This window comes from Perca flavescens, chromosome 7 (genome assembly GCF_004354835.1).
Source record: "Perca flavescens isolate YP-PL-M2 chromosome 7, PFLA_1.0, whole genome shotgun sequence".
NCBI classification, from domain to species: Eukaryota; Metazoa; Chordata; class Actinopteri; order Perciformes; family Percidae; genus Perca; species Perca flavescens.
This window is the reverse complement of record NC_041337.1, coordinates 15,558,976-15,580,469: the sequence shown is the minus strand read 5'-3', so window position 1 is coordinate 15,580,469 and position 21,494 is coordinate 15,558,976. Positions and strand designations below refer to the sequence as shown.

General features: G+C 39.4%; 2 protein-coding genes across 2 annotated transcripts; both read right to left on the bottom strand.

Annotated features, from left to right (window-relative positions):
* Positions 1-4,644: 4,644 nt before the first annotated feature.
* slc17a9b (solute carrier family 17 member 9b) lies at positions 4,645-16,360 on the bottom strand. Its single transcript, XM_028583457.1, has 13 exons — positions 15,566-16,360; positions 14,697-14,894; positions 13,140-13,279; positions 12,271-12,370; positions 11,824-11,954; positions 11,593-11,689; positions 10,978-11,074; positions 9,711-9,798; positions 9,581-9,615; positions 8,701-8,816; positions 7,670-7,725; positions 7,489-7,518; positions 4,645-7,126 (listed from the first exon to the last, which is right to left on the bottom strand). The coding sequence occupies exons 1-13, from the start codon at positions 15,694-15,696 to the stop codon at positions 6,948-6,950; spliced, it is 1,398 nt and encodes a 465-aa protein (XP_028439258.1). The 5' UTR covers positions 15,697-16,360; the 3' UTR covers positions 4,645-6,947.
* A 2,298-nt stretch (positions 16,361-18,658) lies between these two features.
* Positions 18,659-21,198, bottom strand: LOC114558434 (glucose-induced degradation protein 8-B homolog). The gene is made up of 5 exons (XM_028582444.1): positions 21,092-21,198; positions 20,598-20,727; positions 20,310-20,506; positions 19,981-20,178; positions 18,659-19,730 (listed from the first exon to the last, which is right to left on the bottom strand). Exons 2-5 carry the CDS (start codon positions 20,713-20,715, stop codon positions 19,557-19,559), a joined length of 687 nt encoding a protein of 228 aa, XP_028438245.1. The 5' UTR covers positions 20,716-20,727; positions 21,092-21,198; the 3' UTR covers positions 18,659-19,556.
* Positions 21,199-21,494: the final 296 nt, after the last annotated feature.

Below are 21,494 nucleotides of genomic sequence, written 5' to 3'. Positions count from 1 at the left end.
GGCCCTTTTTTAGTTCTCACAACCAGTACAGTTGACAAGCAAAAAGCACATCAAGGTAAGACAAAAAAGACAGTTTTAACACTGAGGTTAGGAGACATATTCATCTACAATGTGCAATGTTAACGTGTTAATTATGATTCTGTAGAGCGCTTCACAGGTATGCTCAGAAAAATAAACAGCCACCCTGTGAATTCTGTTGACATTTGGGGAGAAAGATCCTAAATGGAATCAATTATAAAAATAAAGTAAGCATGTTGACAGGAGAAATGAAACTGTGTTTTGACTGCTGCTGTCAAGGGAGGTTCCCTCTGTCTAAAGTTTACAGAGCAAATGATTATGCCTCAGTGATTCTGCCCTGGATATATATATATATATATATATATATATATATATATATATATATATATATATATATATATATATATATATATATATGTGTGTGTGTGTGTGTGTGTGTGTGTGTGTTTTGTTTGTCTCTGTGTGTTTGAATGTGTGCACTCAGCGATCAACTTCTGTTAAATACTAATTACTGAATACTTAGTACGGATGCCCTTTATATTGGGTCCCTTTAGTATAAACATTCATTATGGCTCTTTTTCTCCTTTGTAGCCCATCATCATTATTCCGTCGCATCCCCCGAGGAGTGAGACAGAGCTGAAGCTGGGCCGGACCAGGCTGGGGGAGAAAACACTGTAGAACCAGAGTGCCAGGACCTGGGAATGCACACAAGTGATATTTGTGCGTAGAGATCAAAAAGCGTTTACCTTTAGATGTTTCCCTGACATGAATATTCAACATCCTTATTGAAATCTAATTTGGGTCTCCTTGTCTCAGGGGTCTTTTCATCAGTGCCTGTTGCCTGAGGCCACTGCTGATTGACAGCCAAACTTTAGTAAAGAGCAAGCAGGAAAAAAGGGGAGATCTGGTGGTGTTGGAGATGTGAGCGGTGTGAAGCCGGGGAGAGCTGGAACAGATGAGTGGTGGGGTGCTGGGGGGTGGGGGGGGGGTATTTAACCTCCTCGTGTGCATGCACAAACAGAATGCTGCAGATTATTAGGAACTATGAGTAAAAATAATAAGCAGAACAGAGCTATTCAACACCATTTCAGGTTTTCTCCTGTGTAAATCTCAGCATGAATTTCCCTCTAACCATACAGTCATTGTTTTGTTTGTAAAGGAAGATCACTAAGTATATCTCATCATTTTCTCAGAAATTAGGAAAGATCTGCATAAAGCTGCAATGATTAGTCAACTAATCGATTAGTTGATCAACAGAAAATTCATCAGCAACTATTATATTTCATCATAACATTTTTCAAGCAAAAAGTACAGTGACTATTCATTGATTTTATTTTTCTTTAATCTGAGGATTTGTTGATTTTCTCTCTTTTATTTCATTGTAAACTGAATATCTTTGGGTTTTGGACTGTTGTTCAGACAAAACAAGACATTGCATTGTATTCCTGGAAAGTTTTTCCCAGTTTTCTGATGTTTTATAGCCTAAGCGATTCATTGATGAAAAAAAAGTCATCACCAGATTAATCAACAATGGAAATGACTTAGTTACAGCCCATGAACTGCACACTTGCTACAAACATTACATCAAATATACTTTTATTCATAATCTATCATAATGGATTCAAAACACAGCAAGGTATGTACAGTATATTTTAAATTCATATTTCCATTTTACATAATCTACACAAAAATGTGAGCTCAAACGATTAGTTGATTAGTCAATTAGACGATCGTCAGAAAATAAATCTGCAACTTTTTTGATTATCGATGAATCAAGTAATTTTTAAGCAAATATATGTAACATCTTCACTCAACAGTGTTTGGTCATTTCTGACATTTTATAGACCAAACGATTAATTGAGCAGATTGAGCGATTATGGAAATAATTGTTGGTTGCAGCCACACTTATAATATATATAGTATTTTAGAGTAATTGTTAGACTGCTTATGCTTATCACTGTGAATCCTAGTATAGAAGCATTCACATTGAAGAAAAATAGTTTAAATTGTTATGGCACAAAGCTTTGCTATATTTACACAGTTGTGAGAGTATTTCATTTGTTCCCTTCTTCTCTGCAAAGCTAAGCATCTGACACTACCCGCCAAAGGCACAGCACCATATTGTTTTCTAAAATTATATTTCTTAACATTTGTTCAGTCATTTGTCTCCATTTTCTGACTGAGGACCTGTGAACTCCATAACCATTCATTTGGCAAAATAAGAAAAACCTCTGTACTATGACTCTGTCTGCAGGGGAGAGAAGAATTTGTGTTTTTGTTTTTCTGGCTTAAATAATAATAACAAATATTAGAGGCTGAAAACAGCCTTTGCTGCCGGTGCAGCTCTGAAACCAGAAAACAAACACTGTGAAGGATTCAAACCAAGCATACCTGTGGAGCCTATAGAAGCCGACATTACTACAATGTTAGTTTTAAAAAAACTGTCAGTGTTGGATGTTAGTTTATTCTGTAAAGACTAATATTCACATTTCTTGTAGTGCTGAATTAGCATGTACACACACACACACACACACACACACACACATACAAAACCAACACTGTCCTCATCTGGCCAGTGGGTTGAGTGTGGTTTAATGTTATTATTGCGCAGGTGTGGGTCTTGTCCCTCAGGGTTCCATTAAAATGATGCCCCTCTCAATAGCAGCTCCATTTGCTCTTTAGATTTAACACAGGCCATATGTCTAGCAGGAGGCAAACAGCTGATGGGGTTTAATTGACAGAAATCAACATATTTGGATGTGTGTGTGCGTCGGTCTGTGTGTGTGGTGTGCTGATGCTGGATGTGCTTGGGCTCAGGGGATCCCTTTAAAGGGTCAATTGTGTATCAGAACAGAGTTTGGAAAGAATGGGAAATAAAAAGGAAATTGGGCAACAGAGTAGAGAGGCAGAGACAGACACAGAGATGGTGATAGGAAACAAGAGGAATTTATAATGGAGACAGAGAAAACTGCCACAGACTCAAAGCACAGTTTAGCATTGCAGGACATAACCCCGCACATCAATGTGTGAATACATTTTTCTACATTTTGGAACTGACATTCTTGTCCATTCCAGGACCACCGCTTTGTAGAGAGCGTTAACTTCATGTTTCATCTAGTTTCACAGAGACACTGTCCCTGGCTGCAGTCAAATCATGTAAAATTACCTGTGTCACAGAGCTGATTTAGGCTCAGGAGGGGACCCAAAACAAATGAGTGTATCCACTACAGGGACCTCAAACTCAATCAAACCGGGCAAGACACAGAAATAATTACATTTGACATACCAAACCATTTAGGTTTTAACAGAAATATTTCTTGGATATATTTTGAAAACTAGGAGAATGGTTAAATGTAGTTTTAAGTCATAAGGGATAACCCAACATTAGGCTAACAGGCGCAACGCAATTAGCACATAAAGCCTGTCAATGGCCCTCAATATCACAGCCCTCTAAGGAGTGGCAGAATTATAAAGTCTCCTGATCTACCGCTACAAAGTCATTAATCCTTCCCACACAATGACCAGTCTTAAACAAGGCCTTTATATTACAAACGTATTAGGTAGCCCTATATGGCAGTTTAGCCTTGCACTAATTAGCATTCAGATCAGGGACCAGAGAGGCAGCCCCTCCACCACAGAGGAAGGACATAGGATGAGATGGCGACACAGTGAAATGTCATTAACTTGATGTTAATTACTAATTAATGGGGCTATTTCATTTACATGTATCTCTGGCTCTCTGATGGGGCCTGCCTTTACTGGGTTACTCTTACCAGCCGACAAGTTGGGGGAGGGTTTATCTCCCCTCTCCTCTACACTCACCCTCACAGTGTTTCATCTCTGCTAATTAAATAGTGGGCCACTCATCATGATTATGTCTGCTTTTACAACACTATTTTCTGTCAGTGAGAACACTCCAATAAGTGACTGACCACCTCTTTAACACCATGGCTGTTTTTGTATGAACTATACATCAAAGGCTAAATTCACTGCCAACTCACTCCACTCCACTGACTTCTATCTGACTTGTTACTTTCATTCACTTGTGACCTCCTCCCTTTCTTTTAATTGCCACACGGCAGCCACAAGCCACCCGTCTCCATGACAACCTGATCCATTCGGTCCCATGAGAAGAAGTGGGTTGGGTTGACTAGCGTCTGGCCATTCACACGTGGGCAGTGCCAGCTAGCCAACATGGCACACAGCATCCTGCCATATGGTGCCGCCACATACGTCCTGCTAGCCCCGACTCGGGATCTGGGCCTGTAGTAAGCCGCTGGTGTGAACAGGACAGACCCTGTTCAACAGCTGATCCACATGCAGAATTGGCTACTGATGTACAGACAAATGCTTCTTGGCTTCATAGTGTAAAAAAACCTTTTTCATTATGTAGTGCATAAATGTGTGAAATGACTCTTTCATGTAGTCACGGGTAATATTTGCTATACGTCATCCCAATGAAAACTTTAAGAGATCATCCACATAGAAGGCCTCCATTCTAAATAGCAGTAGAAAGTATTTAGAGGCTAAATGGCACCACGTGCTCTTCTTTTTGTTGATACTGTGCTGCCTCTCTGTGGCACTACTGAGGAAATACATGTAGATAGTGCAGCACACTGAAACAACTTCCCGGTTTTGACAAAATATATTTATTTTATTCAAAGTTAATAAATGCTTCTCAATACAACATATCTTGAAAGCATTAGAATACTGCATTTTCTTGCAGGAACGTATTCTTCTTTATCATAAATATCTTACATGTTATCAAAAAGGATTTGTCAGAAGGCTTTCAGGAACCTACAGAGAGATATGTTGGGGAACAGAACTCATGTACATTTCCAATTCTTTACATTTTGCATGATAACAGTGACAGTAACAGAAAAACAAACAAACAATAAAGGCAGTTGTAAATAGGGCGGCAAAACATCTGAGGAATGTGGAGCGTCTTTTTTGATAAAATAAAATGTTGAAGGCTGGGTAACTTATACCATGGTATTTTGTAAATAAATTATGTATCTCAAAGATCCACGCATACACTTTGTGTATGATCACTACAAAAGATAGTTTAGGTACAGTAACAGAATCAAAGTGATATTTGGCGCAGATATATCAATTTCAGATTAGATATCAAAATAAATTATTCTAAACACACACACACACACACACACACACAATCTAAATATGTTTGATACAGAAAATGTATCTTTACTCTGAAAGACAAAAAATCCAATTAATTTCTTATGCCTGCATTTTTTTGTATTCACTGACCTAGACAATGTAAGAAATATATTGTGCATGTCAGAAATTAAATCTATATCGACAAAATATTCAGCCAAAGGATACACTTCCAAGTTTTTATAGAAAACATCCAAGAAAATGTATGTGCCTTTGTATGGAATAACAATAACACAGAAGCAACAGAACTCCTACAAGAAAGCTAACATGTAGCAATGTACAATAATCAATAAAAGACACAGTGAGCATATCTTAAAGTTCTCTCATTGCTTAAATCAGGCACAAAATAATAAATGCATAGATTTAAAAAGGTACATGTGTCAAGTAAACAACAAGATTGGAAATTAAATATTCAAACTGTGCTGTGAATGCCAAAGCTGAATGCCACAAATCACTTTCAGCCAGAGCAATGCAGCTAGCTTTATGTTGATACATAATTCTCAGTAATATCCATATGCTAAATGTTCTCCACTTTCTCAACTGTGTTGAACCTAAGATTTCTAATCCTCTCACCTGCCCCGCAACATTCCTTGTGTCACCAAAATTATATATGGACCAAAGTGCAGGTCAGAAAAGAAGTGAGGAAACTAGACTTGCAGAAAGGTCTATTCATACTGCATCACACTGTTGATAGCTTACTTACCTAACATATGTATTGTTCCTGTAATCTAACTTTATATATATATATTTAATATATTTCTTGTCTAAAAAAAATCTTTTGAAAATTAACCAAAAAAATCAAAAGGCCATATAAATATCTAAGTACCCAAAATAATTAAGTGAGGTATTTCTAATACATGCAAGCACGTAGAAAGAAAATAATAATTAATTACCTTTGGTCTTCCTACTCGAAACATAATTTGAGATGACAAACATGGAGAACACACTCCATGAAAGCCTTGTTGCCATACAGCTTCCCATGATCCCTTTCACCCCCTCCGACTGTAACAATAAGATGAGCTTGTAACCATGGAGATGGGGACTACAGAAGGTAGATCGTACAGGACATTACAGCGCCTGCCAAGTAATTAGTGGCTGGGTAATGAGGTGTCACTCAGACAGTGATGGGTGAGTGGGGCGTACTAATAAAAGACTTCAGGTGCGAGAGGCTGGACTGCGTCACACACGTGTGCCCAAACCACCTCCCCCACCCCCGCAGGGTAAGAACACACCACGTGGTCTGTCACAACTGTCAGAGAGCTCCTGAGGCTACCACGTCCATCACTCTCGCATATAATAATATGTGGATAACAATTTCCATGACTTCTGTCGTTCTAAGTAACACATTCTGTAACAAATTACAAGCGTAAACAGTAGCCCAGCAACAGTTTAACCACCATGCCCTGCACAAGTTGAGATCTGGAGGTGATGTATACTTTCTTCCCAATCCACCCAGAAATGACGGAGCATCCTCTAACCCAGTTGTGTTTTTCTAGGATTTGACGTTCTAGCCCCAAGATTTGTCAGTAACAGTGTACAGGCTCTGCTGTGTGTTTTTCAGTAACTGTTGCAGTACTTCCTCAACCAGACACAGAGCCAATCAAAGTTTTCCAGATGTGATAGGCGGACTTTGTCCGTGTGCTACTTGCTATCCAAAGGCTAGTTCTCCAATGTGGATAATGTCCTAGCCGCTGGTTGCCCAGGTCGTATCTCCCTTGGGGGATAGAATACTTGTCCCTCTAATGGCAGATGATTTAGATGTGGATGTCGTGGTGGCGGACCTTACTATAGTCAATGTCGACCCGGCGCGCCTCTGCGAAGGCCAGGAAGGTGCAGAGGCCCAGCAGGTTGACGGTGGTGATAAGGGCAAACACAGATGCCCACGAGCCTGTGGCCTCAATGAGGTACCCCGAAAAATACACCAGTAGGACCCCTGCACAGCAACACACAACACAACATTAATAGCACATTATCACAAAGATTTAAACAAAGCACACGGTATCTTCCATGCGATTGTTACGTTTTTCCGCAGAGAAAATGTCACAGTCCATTACACATCCCTCACAGGACCACAACCTGTCAATCTCTGTTCCCTGTATTATTCATCTGACACAAACTCCATTATGCTCCCTTGATGAAATATGCATGGCACATAGGAGTCAGCATCACTGACAGGAGACACATCAGCTCAAAGTTTGAATTTGTGGAAAAGTGGATGAACTATTTCACTCAATAGATTGGTGTAATTTAGCAACTGCTGGTGAAAGATTCATCACCTCTCCACCAGAAACTCACCTAAGAAAGCACCGCATGTATTCATAACACCTGAAAAAAGAAATGCAGATACACATATGTAAAATTGAAGACTTTATTAAAATTTCACCTGTGCTTTTAAAAAAAACTTTTTAAACAAACCATTTCGTATGAATGAAAATTTCATAAGTAGTTGTCAAGAATGTGTACTTTTTAAACTTACCAAATAAAGCACCAGCACAGGAAGGAGCAAGATCTTGAACATTTACAGATACACCGCTGTAAAAAACAACATGTCATTAGGCATTTCATCAGCCATTTAAGGTGCTAAATTGACTCTCTCTCAGAGAGAAACTAATAACCAGCCTGACATATCTCAGCCACAAAAAGATTAGAAGCGTATCAGAAGAGAAAATAAATGTCAATGTTCAGGTAAATGTATTGTGGACATTATACAACCTGCTATTATCGAGTGTAGCTACAGTATATTGTTCCTTGCATATATTGTACTTACCAAGTCTGGAACTTGAATAAAATGAATACATTTCTGATCTGGAGGGACCTCACAAATGTAAAAAATAAAATCTACATTTGTCCTGACCAACATTTGGAGATATATTAGAAGTATTGGAGTAATTGTAGTATAACTTTGGGATTTTTTTTAACACCAGAAAGTAAAGTAAAAAAATCCACATTGAAGTAAAAAACAAAAACAAGAAGAAAATTGAAAATTTTAGGCAACTTTTGCAATGACACTACAAGACAAAGAGCACCAAACAAGACACACACATCCACACCACAAACACATCCACACCACAGCTGATGCAAAGTCATACTTGTGGTCACGTTTCGTCATCGTTTGGTTCTGCCTCGAATGCGACTCACCCAAGATTGTTCACCCCTGCTTGTGTATTTGTTTTGGTATAAAGTGAAGGCCGTATACTCAGAGTTAAACAAGGATAAGTCTGGTGATATTAAATGCGTTTCTTGTAATCAACAAACCCCATGAAAAGCCTGTCACCATCTTGGTGCCATAAATACTCATTATCACACCAAATGTGTATTAATCTGCACTTCAAAATAGCACTTTAATGTCTAACCGAGGCTGCTGTGTGGTGCTGTCGTCGTAGCCATGAAAATGAATGTAATAGTTTAAAATGGTTTCAAGACAGCAACTCAAAACACAGAACTGACCCTTGGGTGCTGATTTCAGTGAGATAGATAAGAGTGTAAGGGCATTCTAGGTGCCAGTACCTGTGACTGAAGGTGGTGAGGCCCATGGTGGCAGACACAAATGCTACAGCCCAGGGGAAGGTAGTGTTGCCACACAGAAGAAGGGTAAACACACTGGACACACCCATAGAGAAACACTAACAGAGGAATTAATGCACACACAAAAACATCAATCAAAACCTTACATAACTGATTATGTATACGAGTGTAAAAAGTAGGGTTGGGTATCGTTTGGGTTTTTTACGATACCGGTGCTACAGCGATACTAAAACGGTGCCGGTGCCTAAACCGATACTTTTTAATAAAGTTTAAAAAAAGATGAAAAAAAGAAGGGTACTAAAGAACAGCTGACGACATTAAAGAATGGCTAGTTTATTGCTAAGACCAAAATTAAAGATTTAATAATAACGTAATAACTATAACTTATAACAATAACTTATTTCACCAGTAAATTGCTGTTGAACTACAAAAACAACTACCAGATGGGAAAAGGGTATTTTACAATAATTTGTAATGCACCACGAGGTTTTAAGTGAACGCACCATCTGTGTTGTTTAATTCCGACAATGGCAGCTGCGGAGCAGACTGTTACGTCCCGGTGTTGGAATCCTCTACAGTGAAATACAGTCACACTTTACACTGTTTAACGTTAGCTCTCAGCATTTTAACTGTGTTTAATCCAGCTGTTAGCTAAAGGTAGGCTAACGTTACCTACTGTCAGGAGTAAAGTCAGGCACCGAAATGTTCGTTCTTATTCGGTCTCGTTACTACCATTTACGTCGGCACCAGTGCCCTATTGGCACCACGTTTCGGTACCCAACCCTAATAAAAAGGGAGGACAGTCACACAATAAACATATAACATACACATAGAATAATAAGACAACTGTTAAATATTGTACCTGCATCAACTTCCTCACTGAGGCTGTATCGAAGCCTGTGGGGATTAGGAAAGAAATTAGGACACTCAATTACACAGCTGCTTTCAGAAAGAAAAAGAAAAATCTAAAATGTGCTCATCAGTTGCCCTACCTTTACTGATGAGGTGGTCAGATAGCCAACCACTGAAGAGGGATGAGGGTATGGCCACCAACCAGGGAATGACATTGAACACCCAACCCTGGGAACATATTTTCTGACCGTGAAAAAACTTGACCAGAACCAGCAGGGAACATTGAGCAGTAGGTAATTTCTGTATTAGGTACTACTTTGGTCCAGACTGAAATATCACATCATCTATTGGATGGATTGTCATGAAATGTACAGATGTCATGGTGCCCAGAAGTTGAAACCTACTGACTTTTCATCCAGCGCCACCAGCAGGTCAAAGTTGTAATTTATCCAGTGAAAAACTCTACATCTACCTGGTGGATAAGCATAACATTTTCTAGATGATGCATCATAATGACTTAGGCAATCATCTGATTTATCCTCTAGCTCCACAATGAGGTCAAAATGTAATTAGTGCAATACTTGACTCTAATTTTTCATACCTTTCTAACATTTCACTGGGATATGAATATATTACGGGATTTTGCGCTGCTGGTGATAGAAGTCATGGTAGCATGCATGGTAACGTCTAGCATGGTGTCTGTCGCGGACACCGATACATCAGTGGGCTGAACGGAGATGATGTGTGGGTGGTGGTGGTCGTGGCAGACTGGCAGTGGAAAAAAATATAATGTGGCCATGGCTGGCTCACCTTTACCATCGGGACTTCACCCAAAATACTCCCAAAACAGGAGCAGAGGCATTTGTCTTTTCTTTTTTTATCACCAGTTGCCCGTTCAACCAGTAGATTATGACCTCTGGTAGTGTGTGCTGTGCAATAAATTACCTCAATACAGCATCTCTGTATCAGTTTAATAGAAAGGAGGAGCCTCTGTATTTTAGACAGTATTGAAAATCACACCTTTGGGATTTCTAAATACCCTGGTATACCCTAACACCTTGATACTGCCTAAGCGTAATTCCCATCAGCCTCAGCTGTACTTTGTGTTTAGCACTCATTAGTGAATGTTAGCATGCTAACTGGCTAAATTAAGATGGTGAACATGGTTAACGTTATACCATGTTCATATACAGCATGTTAGCTGTTGTGAACATTTGAACATTTGAACATTAACATTAACGTTAACATGGCGGCACTAGCATTTAGCTCAAAGCACTCAAAGCCCAAGTGCAGTCTTACAGTAGTTACAGTAGTTCCTGGTTTTAACCCTTGTGACATTACATTCACATTAATTATTCCTTATATCTTGGGGTCAAATATGTGATCCAATTGTTCAGTAGCGGTTACCTTGGCATTCGGGAAAGTGTCTTTGAAGAATGTTGGCAGCCATGACAAAAGAGTGAAGAAGGTGCTTGCTGTGCAGAGGTGTGTAACGATCACAGCGCTGTTCAGAATGAAGACAGAGAAACAAACAAAATAAGTCCATTGAACCTATATTTACATATACTGTATCATCTAACCTGTTCCTGTCAAGGCAGATCAGCTACATCAAATAAAACCACAGAGGTTCTCCCTGTCACTGGAAATGGAGCATATCAGTTGCATTACAGTATATAAATACCTAGGCCATAGGGACAGACTGAAAGGACATGGAAGAACTCAATATGAGAGACATTAACAGACAGCAGAGGCAGCCAGAGACTGGGCTTGCTATTCTAAAATCTGCTACAAGCTGGATCTTAGTCTACAGAAACGGTTACTAAGTTATGATCTGTTAAAACTGAGATATATTCTATACATTTCTATATTTTCCCCTCTTTAATTATTTTTCTAATTATCTATGCCTATAGACAAAGGAGCTACACAGAGTACAAAATGCATTGCATTCACACCCACACCCCGACACACCCACACACCCCCACACCCCCACACCCCCCACACACCCCTTTATCTTTATCTCACCAGACTGCAGGTTGTTTGAGGAGCCGTAACCAATGTCTTTTGGACAGTTTGGACTGGGGCCCACCACTTCCCAGGGACTCCAGGGTGATGATAGGCCCTGCGTACACAGATGAACACAGGCATGTGAGTATACAAGAGGACACTGAATCCTATTATACAAATAAGCAGCTGCAAGATAGGAGCATGCTATGAAGGCGCAGATACGGTCGACACATTTAAAGCCGCCCTTGCCTTCTCCTTTGAGCAGATATTTCCACATGCAGTAGGCCCACAGGACTGAGAGGAGACCAGATGCATAGAAAACACTCTGCCAGCCATACAGGTCCAACATGAGAGAGCCAGCCCCTCCAATCACCAGAGTGCTGAAAAAAGGTCACAGCAGGACATGACAAGTCAAACAAACACACCGTTGTAGCAAGAGGTTTCAATAAAGTAAAGTAGTTGATAAGGCGCATACACAACATGAGTTGAACTTTGAAAGCAAACAAACAAGGATGTTGTATTAAAATGGTCTACACATCTGCATAAAGATAATAAATTAGCATTTTATCATTATGGGATCACTATAGACTCAGCTTTTAAATGAGCCCATCCTCTTTTCACTTGAAAACAATGATTTTATAGGAATATACACTCATCACTTTTTTTTCCCCACATATTGTATAAGGCTTGACTCACCCCAGGTAGGAGCCACTACCCACGGTGCTCATGAGGAAGCCTCTCTCACTTTCCACCACCTTTTGAGAGCACAGACTTGCCAGAGAAGGGTAATGAACTCCTAACATCAGGACACAAAACATAACTGGTTAATGGTCAGAAAGAAATTCAAAGAGGAATAAACAAGACATAAGATAGGATTTTAGTAAGTAGGATTTTTACCACCTCGACACAAAAAACAAAAGGGGAAATGTGGGCCGATGTGAACAACACAGCAAATACTTTAGCAGGTGCTAAAAAAATAGAAATCAAGAAGCATCTGCACCGGTGTTGAGAGCTTGCTGCCAAAATACATTTAAAAACACGCCTTAATCATCCCACGTATGTATAAAATAATTATTGTTCTCATGCTACATAAACAAAAGACAAGGTAACAATGACCATGCCACAAACTAAACATGTTGCAATTTACATACTGGTCACCAACAAAAAGGTCTATAAATGTCATAGGGCTACTCATTAAATTAAAGTCATCCATTTCTTCTTTAGATAAAATAAAAAAAATGTTTTTTCAATGTAAAGTGTCTTTCAAAAATATCTTTCACACTGCATAAAAACTAACCTAAAATGTACTTTTTGAGAAGAAACAGACTTTGAGACTTTAAACGTGTTTGTGTGCTTTCATGTTGTCTGCCTGTATCTAATTCCCTAACACAGAAAGCAGACTTTTAAATAAATTGAATAATTGTGTTTTTTTCCAGACCAAAGGTCTAAATCCATTTTTTTAAAGGTCTGAAAAGAGCAAAAAGAATTTAGAGAATTTTGTTTCACCTTTGTGACCTACAGTTATCTCAAAACACAATTTGACTCATTCAACCTGTCCATCTCACCTTGCAATAAGCCCATGAGGAAGCGGGCCAGTGTCATGGAGAGGATTGGCTGGGAGCAGAAATGGGCCAGGATCGGGGTGAAGGCCGTCATCGACCCCCAGGCTGCTGCAGACAGCAGGAGGACCTTCTCACCCCCGACCCTGAGGACACAGAACATAGACAGACAGTCTGTATTAGCTTTAACTTTGGCCTGCTCAGAGAGCCCGCTTTTATCAGCTAAAGGTTGTGAGAGGTGGCACAACTTTGATCTCTTGGATGTAATTCTGCCAAAACTATTTTCTTTCTTACATGTACACAAGTAAAATTAGGCACTGTGGATGTTTTATAAGGCATCTACTTACAGATGAAGCATTTTGAGATATCATTTTAGACTATATTCACTTTGGTGTGACAATTCTGGAGTGAATAAAACTCTAATCTGTTTATGACACTGTGAGCCTGCAAGAGGAAACAACATGATAATAGAGGAAACATCTAGCTTTATTCACTGTATTATCTGTCCAGTCTGAGCAAACACCAATGGGCTGTTTGTGTCACTGCCAGTAACGTTCACATGCAAACAACTGATGAGCAGGAAGCAAAAAACAGATGACAAATGAAAAACAGTGTCACTATCAGCATTTATAACTAGGGCTGTCAAAATTAACGCGTTAATTTTTGCGTTAATTTTTTAATATTTAACTCGTTAAAAAAAATTAACGAAATTAACGCAGCTGTGTTTGTTTACTTCATGTGGCGGCTGAGAAACGTAATATGTCTCCATAACACCAGGCAGCGCTATCTGTATTGTTGCCCAAGTAATGAAAACCGGCAGCTGATTGGACGAACGCGTCACATGGGTTTGTTTTCTCCGGATATTGAGAGCCAGACTGTCATGGCGGCCGTTCAGAATACGATCTCATATTGTACTAAGATAGTTCACTGAAACATGTTTCTGAAAACATTTTAAGCGAGAAATAGGCCGTGCAGTTGCTGAATCTGTCTTCATTTCAGCTCAACAAAGGTCAGTTTAGAAGATTTTCGTCAGATTTTGAGAGACTAGTCACGTCACCTCACTCCGCTTGCCATTTCCGGGTGAGTCCCGACTGCCCTGCCGCCGACTGAACTCTCGGCTCGTTGGAGATGAACTGCGCCTCGCCTGTAAAGTAGACGAGAGCAGGCGACAGCAGCCGGGGACGGTGACAAAAATCTGCTCTCAAGTCAGACAGTTTCTAGCCGTTTCCAGCAGCCTTCAGCAGGACTAAATAAGCCAAATTGTTGCTGCTGTTGTTCTGAAAGATATTAAAACATTCTGAACTTAGCAGAACCTTTCCTTGTTTTTTTTTTTTTTCATATTTGCAAAGTTAAATGATTTAGCATTTAAATATCCATGATTATAAGCTTCAGTCTCAATTTAAAAAAGCGATTAATCGCGATTAATTACAGCAAATTGTGCAATTAATTAGTTAATTTTTTTTAATCGATTGACAGCCCTATTTATAACACATGTTAAATTTCAGTTTACTTAGTTAGGTCACAACATGACTAGGCTACTGTTTGAGCTCAAATGTTTCCCACCGGTCACTGACGTAGCCTCCGAACACTTGGGTGAAGCAGTAGCCCCAGAAGAAGCTGCCCAGCACCATGCCGGACTCCCTCTTGCTCCAGTTGAACTGCTCTGCCATGCTGACGGCACAGATGGGCATCGCCACACGGGCGCAGTAGAGGAGGCATGTCCCAAGCAGCAGCACCACTGTCCATACCCTCGCCACTGGCCTGAGGGGGAAGCAGAATGGATTGAACAAAGGCAACATTTGGGTACAAACTTTGGACTTCAATCCAGTTGATAGGGGATGTCTTATCTAACTGGGGGAGGACATACTAGGCCTACCCCCAAGTTGGCTCCCTTCTACAGTACACTCCACATGAGTTCAATTGGCTTCAGTCTTCATTAGGGTTAAGTTTAATAGTTCAGTTTTGGTTTTGTTGAATCTACAGGGAATACATACTGTATGTCCTCAAAATAAAAGTAAACTACTGTAAGACTATTGTGTCAAAACAATATAATAATTGAATGATTATATGATCATTCAGTTTTCATAAAAGGAAGCACAGCGAGCTTACTTCCTTCTTTTGGAGCCTTGACCTATGTGGCAGCAGTATCGAACCATGAAACGCCAAAGATCATACGTGTCGACATAATTACCAGCAATATTTATATCTGCTGGTAATTAATGACATTTGTATTCAACGTGTCTCTTGATTACAAATGTCTGTATTCCTCACGCAGGAGCATTAAAGCAAAGAGTTGCTAAGAAAGTATCGATAGTGACTTAGGTTAATAACACTTATCTGGGGATATGGGTTAGCCTGTGAAGTAGCAAAGACCGCGGTGTAAACAGCACTGTTGAACGTAGGCTGTGTCTCTATAGTGTTAAACATGTTACCTTGACCAGGTGGTGTGTTCAGGCCACTTCTTGTGACATCCAGGAGCTCCGATCTTGTCAGACGGATGGTTTTCCTTGTGACAGACCAAATCGTAGCTATAGTTCTTGCCATATTTTTGAATAACTGCCATTCAACAGCGAGTTAACAGCAGCCTTCTTTCAACCGCTTCGGCTGTTTACTCTTTCCGGTCGATCAGTCAGAAAAGTAAACGTTCAGAGAAATCAATCCTTCTCATAAAGTATTTGCTTAATCATATCTCGGGGGGTTTCGACAATCTAATCCATAACCTGTCCGGCTGATCTGACGGGAACACAGGCGATGGTCACGGAACTGAGCTTGAGGAGGGAGTCTGTTTTTCCTGATGCCCTAGGAGGAGTAATCCACGTGTCAGTTTTTCTCTCCAGCCTCCTCCTGCCCGGCCACGCAGTTCTTCTTTTGATCGGTAGGGTAAATCTAGAAGTGATTTTTAGTCTTTTCTAAACCGATTCCAACTGTCTAGTCAGCCAATTGATTAAGTATCATCCTAAAATCCAGAGAGACGCCTCTGTCTCCGGCCCCTGTCCAAACATGACGGTGCAATCTAGAAAAATGTAACTGTGTCGTCTATGGGAGCATCGTTTGAGCACCAGGATGTACTCTCCTTCTGACCCGTCCTTGCCGGATGGAGACGTGATGGTGCCCGTGCTGAGAAGCTGCTGTGCGGGGCAAAGATATGCGCAGTGCCTGCAAGGTTGTTTCAATGGTCCGTCTGCCCCTGGCTGTTGGAGTTAGCAGCCCATCGTTATGTAATACTCTGCATTCAGCACAACTTTTAGCTGCTCTCTAGTCTGGATGGTGGTGGTCTGGTGGAGGAAATCCTCACATCCTTTACTCAAGTTAAAGTAGCACCACAATGATACATATTCCATCATAAGTAATGTGTGTGGCAGAAGAAGGACTCAGATATTTTACTCAAGTAAACGTAATTCTACAGTGTAACACTGTTGTAGTAAAATCCCTGCATTACTGTAAACTTGTTACCTGTATTATTAACATCAACATAAAGTACCAAAATTAAAAAGTACTCATTATGCAGAATGTCCCATTTCAGAATCATATATACCGGTATTTAAATTACTTTATATACCGCTGGGTAGCTTAATTTATATAGGCATATCAGAATGTATTAGTCGATTTATATTTAAAAAAAAATCTCCAAAGTAGATAAGAGAGTAAAGCTATCAAATAAATGTAGTGGAGTAAAAAGTACAATTTGCCTCAAAAATGTACTGAAGTAGAAGTATAATGTAGCACAAAGTGGAAATACTCAAGTAAAGTACAAGTAGCCTACATCAAATTTGCACTTAAGTACAGTACTTGAGTAATGTACTTAGTTACATTCCACCACTGGTACTACGAGTACTAGTACGTTTAACCAAGTACTGTAAAGATACATTGTACTTTTTGATGAAGTAAAAGTACTAGTGTTGGAATGTAACTAAGTACAAATACTTTAGTATGTCCATTTCTACTACTGCTACTTTATACTTCAACTCCTCTACATTTCAGAGTGAAATATTCCACTACATTTATTTAACAGCTTTAGTAACTTTTTACAGATACACATTTTATATATAACACATGTAATGATCTCATAAAATGATGCACTATCATGATAAAACAAATATAGGATTAGCTTCACCTTTATCAACTACAACAGTAAAATGCTACTTACACATCAATGCATCAGTAATAATATTCTAATATATGAACACTCACAGAAGACATTTTTCCACATTATGCATACTTCAACGTTTGATACTTAAGGAACAAGTTTGCTAATAATACTTGCATACTTTTACTTAAATGACATTGTCAATGATGGAGTATTTTTATACTGCAGTATTGTGTTAGAATATATTTTGTGAGAATAAGGTAAGAGGTTTTTAGAGTTCATTTAGTTGACCTTGTTGTCTCCACTTCTCTGGGTTATGAGAGGCCATATGGTTTTTAAAGTGATAAGACATTATAAAGGGAGTGTGGGATATTGCCTGAGAAAAGGCCTCCTCTGATAGGAGGGGACGGAGACAACAATGGTGCAGTGATTTGCAAGCGCGAGATGTGTGGCGAAAAGTATGGAAATGGCCTTGGCTCTCATGCAACTCCTTAAGTCTGCAGAAGGTCAAGACCACACAGGTATTCAAATCCAACAATAGCAGCTTGTCTCTTTTGACCTGAGAATGGGAGAAGCCGAGGTAACATTTTCATACAGTGTGTTACATATCGTCAGGAGCCGGCTGGAGCCAGAAGATCTGGACAGTATCCAAACTGATGACAGCACCACCAGGGATGAGACAGAAATGGATAAATAGACAGTATCTTAATTTAGCGGCATCAGATGCTGGGGGAATCTTTATCTGTTTGCTGCTAAGTGAAAGATGGACCTGTATTGAAGTATCTGATCCATGTACACGTAATTGTAGATTGCAATATCATTCTTCACTAAAGCTTATTATAACTTTAACTTTACGATTCCTGAGTCTTATTTCTCTGATCTACCAGTAAACAAACACTATTCAGGGTGTGGTGACCATAGAATTGGAGTCAGATTAAGTCTGGCCTTTTTAGGGCCAGACCGGTCATCAGTCACACTTTCAGCATAAAATCCTTCAATTGCTACTTTTTATTAGAGGAAGAATACTTCACCATTCTGCATTCAATAATATACATATTGGATTATTGTTACTGATACATTTACATGTAAACAGCATTTTATATTGTAGCTGGTTAGTGGAGCTTAAATATTAACTACTTGGGTAGTTTAAACTATAGCATCGTATATTATAAATTGATCATTTTTGTGAAACATCTTCATCCGTAAAGTGACTAGTAGCTCTAGCTGTCAGATAATTGTAGTGGAGTTAAAAGTATAATATTCCTCTTTCAAATGTAGTGAAGTAGAAGTCTAAGGTGGAAAATGGAAAAACTCAAGCATATGTACTTCATAATTGTACCTTAGTGCAGTAATTGAGTAAATGCAGTCAGTTACTGTCCACCTTGGCTGCTGTACCACTTTGAAATTCCTTGAATTAAAAACACTCCAAGCTTTAAAGTCCTTTATGACTTGCACAGTTTAAACTCAGTTTTATTGCAAAATAATATCCCAGCAAAAAAAGCACATCAAATTTAGCAAAAGAGCTACTTACTCCATACAAGTGTCTCCAAGTCTGTGGACAATAGATTTATCCATTCACATCTTTAAATAGAATCTGAAATATTTTATAACAGTATGAAACTGAGGCTGCCTTTAAGCTTGCAGTCACAGTACGCTGCAAAGTTTTTAGCATTCCAGGAATCTTGCCTTGTCCCCATTGTCGATTGCTACCGTGATGTATAGCTTGAAAGTTTCTCTTTTCTTGTCTGTCAGCAACATTTTATAATGTCTCAAGCAATAATGCAATATGAATCTTAAGCTGAATTTAACTTTCAAAGTCACAGTAGGGTGAAAGATCACAAGTATCTTGCTTTGGCTATTGCCGTACTAGCTAAAAACTATTAGCTGAAATATTTTGTTTAAAGTTAAGTTTAAGTCAAAAGTTTGTGTTTATTTGAGGCAGTGCACACCGAGCCAACCTTTGTCCCTGAACATCAAACTGGTCACACACAGAAAGTGACAGCCTAATTTAGGCTTTATTCACACCATACTATGCCAACAACTTTCCCTGCCAACAGACAGAAAAACTAATGTAACTAAATATACTAATTTTACATAAACCAATATGTAAATCATAATACCAAGTAAAATAATGGTCTGCATGTTACTTTAGTGTGAGAAGTCATTTTAAATTGCCATCAATCCAGTTTGCACATTCCAAGTTAATAAAGTATCAAAAAGCAACCCTTACAAAAAGAAAAGGTTGTACTCTATTTGAGTCAGTTTGTTGAGCGTATAAATAGATAAAGGAAATGTGTCCATTTTGTAATGCTGTGGTATGTATTCACTGTGGGTCCTTATTTTGGGTCTTCGATGGTTCCCTTGCTGAGGTCTGTCATTTTGGGATACTTCACTTTCTTTTGGTCAAGTTCATTTTGAGCCCACAGCAGTAGCTTCAGGAGCTTGGCCAGCTTGGGTGTTGACTCTCTGTTTTCATAGTCTAGCACACACTGATTTACTTCACTCCACACCTGAAAGACAAAGACACACACATGTTATTGATCTGTATAATTTCAATATTGAACAGTGGAGCAATGCAGCACTAACAGTGAACCGTGTTCTCATGCTGCAGACAAGAGAACAACCTTTTTAGCTTAGTGTAGGATCATGAATTACAGGTGGCATGCAGTTAAACTCATTCCACAAAAAATATAAATAAAGAAGAGATGACAAGTGCATGACAAGACAGGTATGAGCTTTGCTAATATGCTTTGACCCTACCTTTTGTCTCTGCATCATATTGAGTAGATCTCCAAAAGGTGACTCCTCAGGGTTGTCAAATGCCAGCAGGGCCAGTGTCCTCTCCATCTCGGTCAAACATTCCCGGCTCTCCTCTCCCTGCTCTGCTAACTGAGACTGGGCAAATTCAAGGGCAGCTTCAGTCTCCCTCAAACGAATCAGCTCAATCAGATGCTGCTGCTGCAGGCACAAAAAGCCAGAGGGTGCAACAGGGAGTGGAAATAACAGAAGTAGTAAGACAACCATTACTAACTGCTTAGAGAGCAAAATCTAGATGTCTGCTAAATGAAAGCCATTGTGTTTTATGTTACCTGTAGGTGGAAGTAGAGGTAACGGTTAGTATCCAGCAGCTCTGGGTGCAGACTGTTGATCAGTGCAATGGCATCTTGGATCTGTCCCTTCAGGATCATCTCTCTGATCTTAATTCTTTCATCTAGGGAATCCAAGTCGACACTAGGCTCTATTCCAGACTCCATCCTGAACTTTTCGGCTGCCTCCTTGAAGCCCTCTGTGGAACAGAAACCGTGGTTAAATCCCGCACAATTGAACTTTATAAACAACAGAAGACAAACTGAGTAATAAAAAAAACGGTACTTCACCTGTCACGAGGTAGTTCATAATGAGCCTGTTCATATCAGCTCTCTGAATATGGACATTGTTGAGTTTATCCATCCACTCTTCCCTTGTTATGTCCTCCGGCTTCTCTGCATAACTCATTATGATAATACCCTGAACAAGTGCAGAAGGATTATATTGTAAGTAGTTGAAAGAATCAAATGTCAGGCACTTAAAATACTGAACTTGTGGTAAGGACAACTGTATAACGTTATAGCGCTTTTGGTAATTAGCTCTTCAGTTTCACAGCAACATAACACCGGAAAACCTAAGTCACAACAATTTGGGCCTTTGATGAAAAACACAACATTGAAGCCTGAATTTTGTCAACACGAATCAAAACAAAGACAACTTCCGTCTTTCGGTGGATTTAGTTCGAATAAACACAGCCAGAACGAGTGATATTCTATTTTATTGTCTTTTATCGACGTGTATGTACAGTCATATACAAGTATCATGGTTATATAATTCACAATACCTGAAAACTGTGTCGCTACTTCCCAGCAGTAGCTAGCTAGCGGAGGAGAGCCTCTTTTTCTTCTTCTTCTTCCTCTTGTCTATTTCCGGTACCGTAAACTACGCGGGGATTACGTATTGCTCCCCCTACAGTAAATCAAAAGCTATTGCATGATTGTTTGAGAACTGTGGTTTTACATTGCTTATGGTCATAACATGTGTTTTTAAATCATCCATAAAGATGTATGCCAATTTTAGTAGCTAGCTAGGCCGGCAAAAGGGAAGACATACCCAGATATTTAGCTAGTGTATGGGTCTTTTCGACATCAGATAGAATATAATTGCTTGGGAAATCTAGCTAACGTAAACTTTTTATTTTTACTACTAGCTATATTACTACTACTTATTAATACATGTGTTTATCT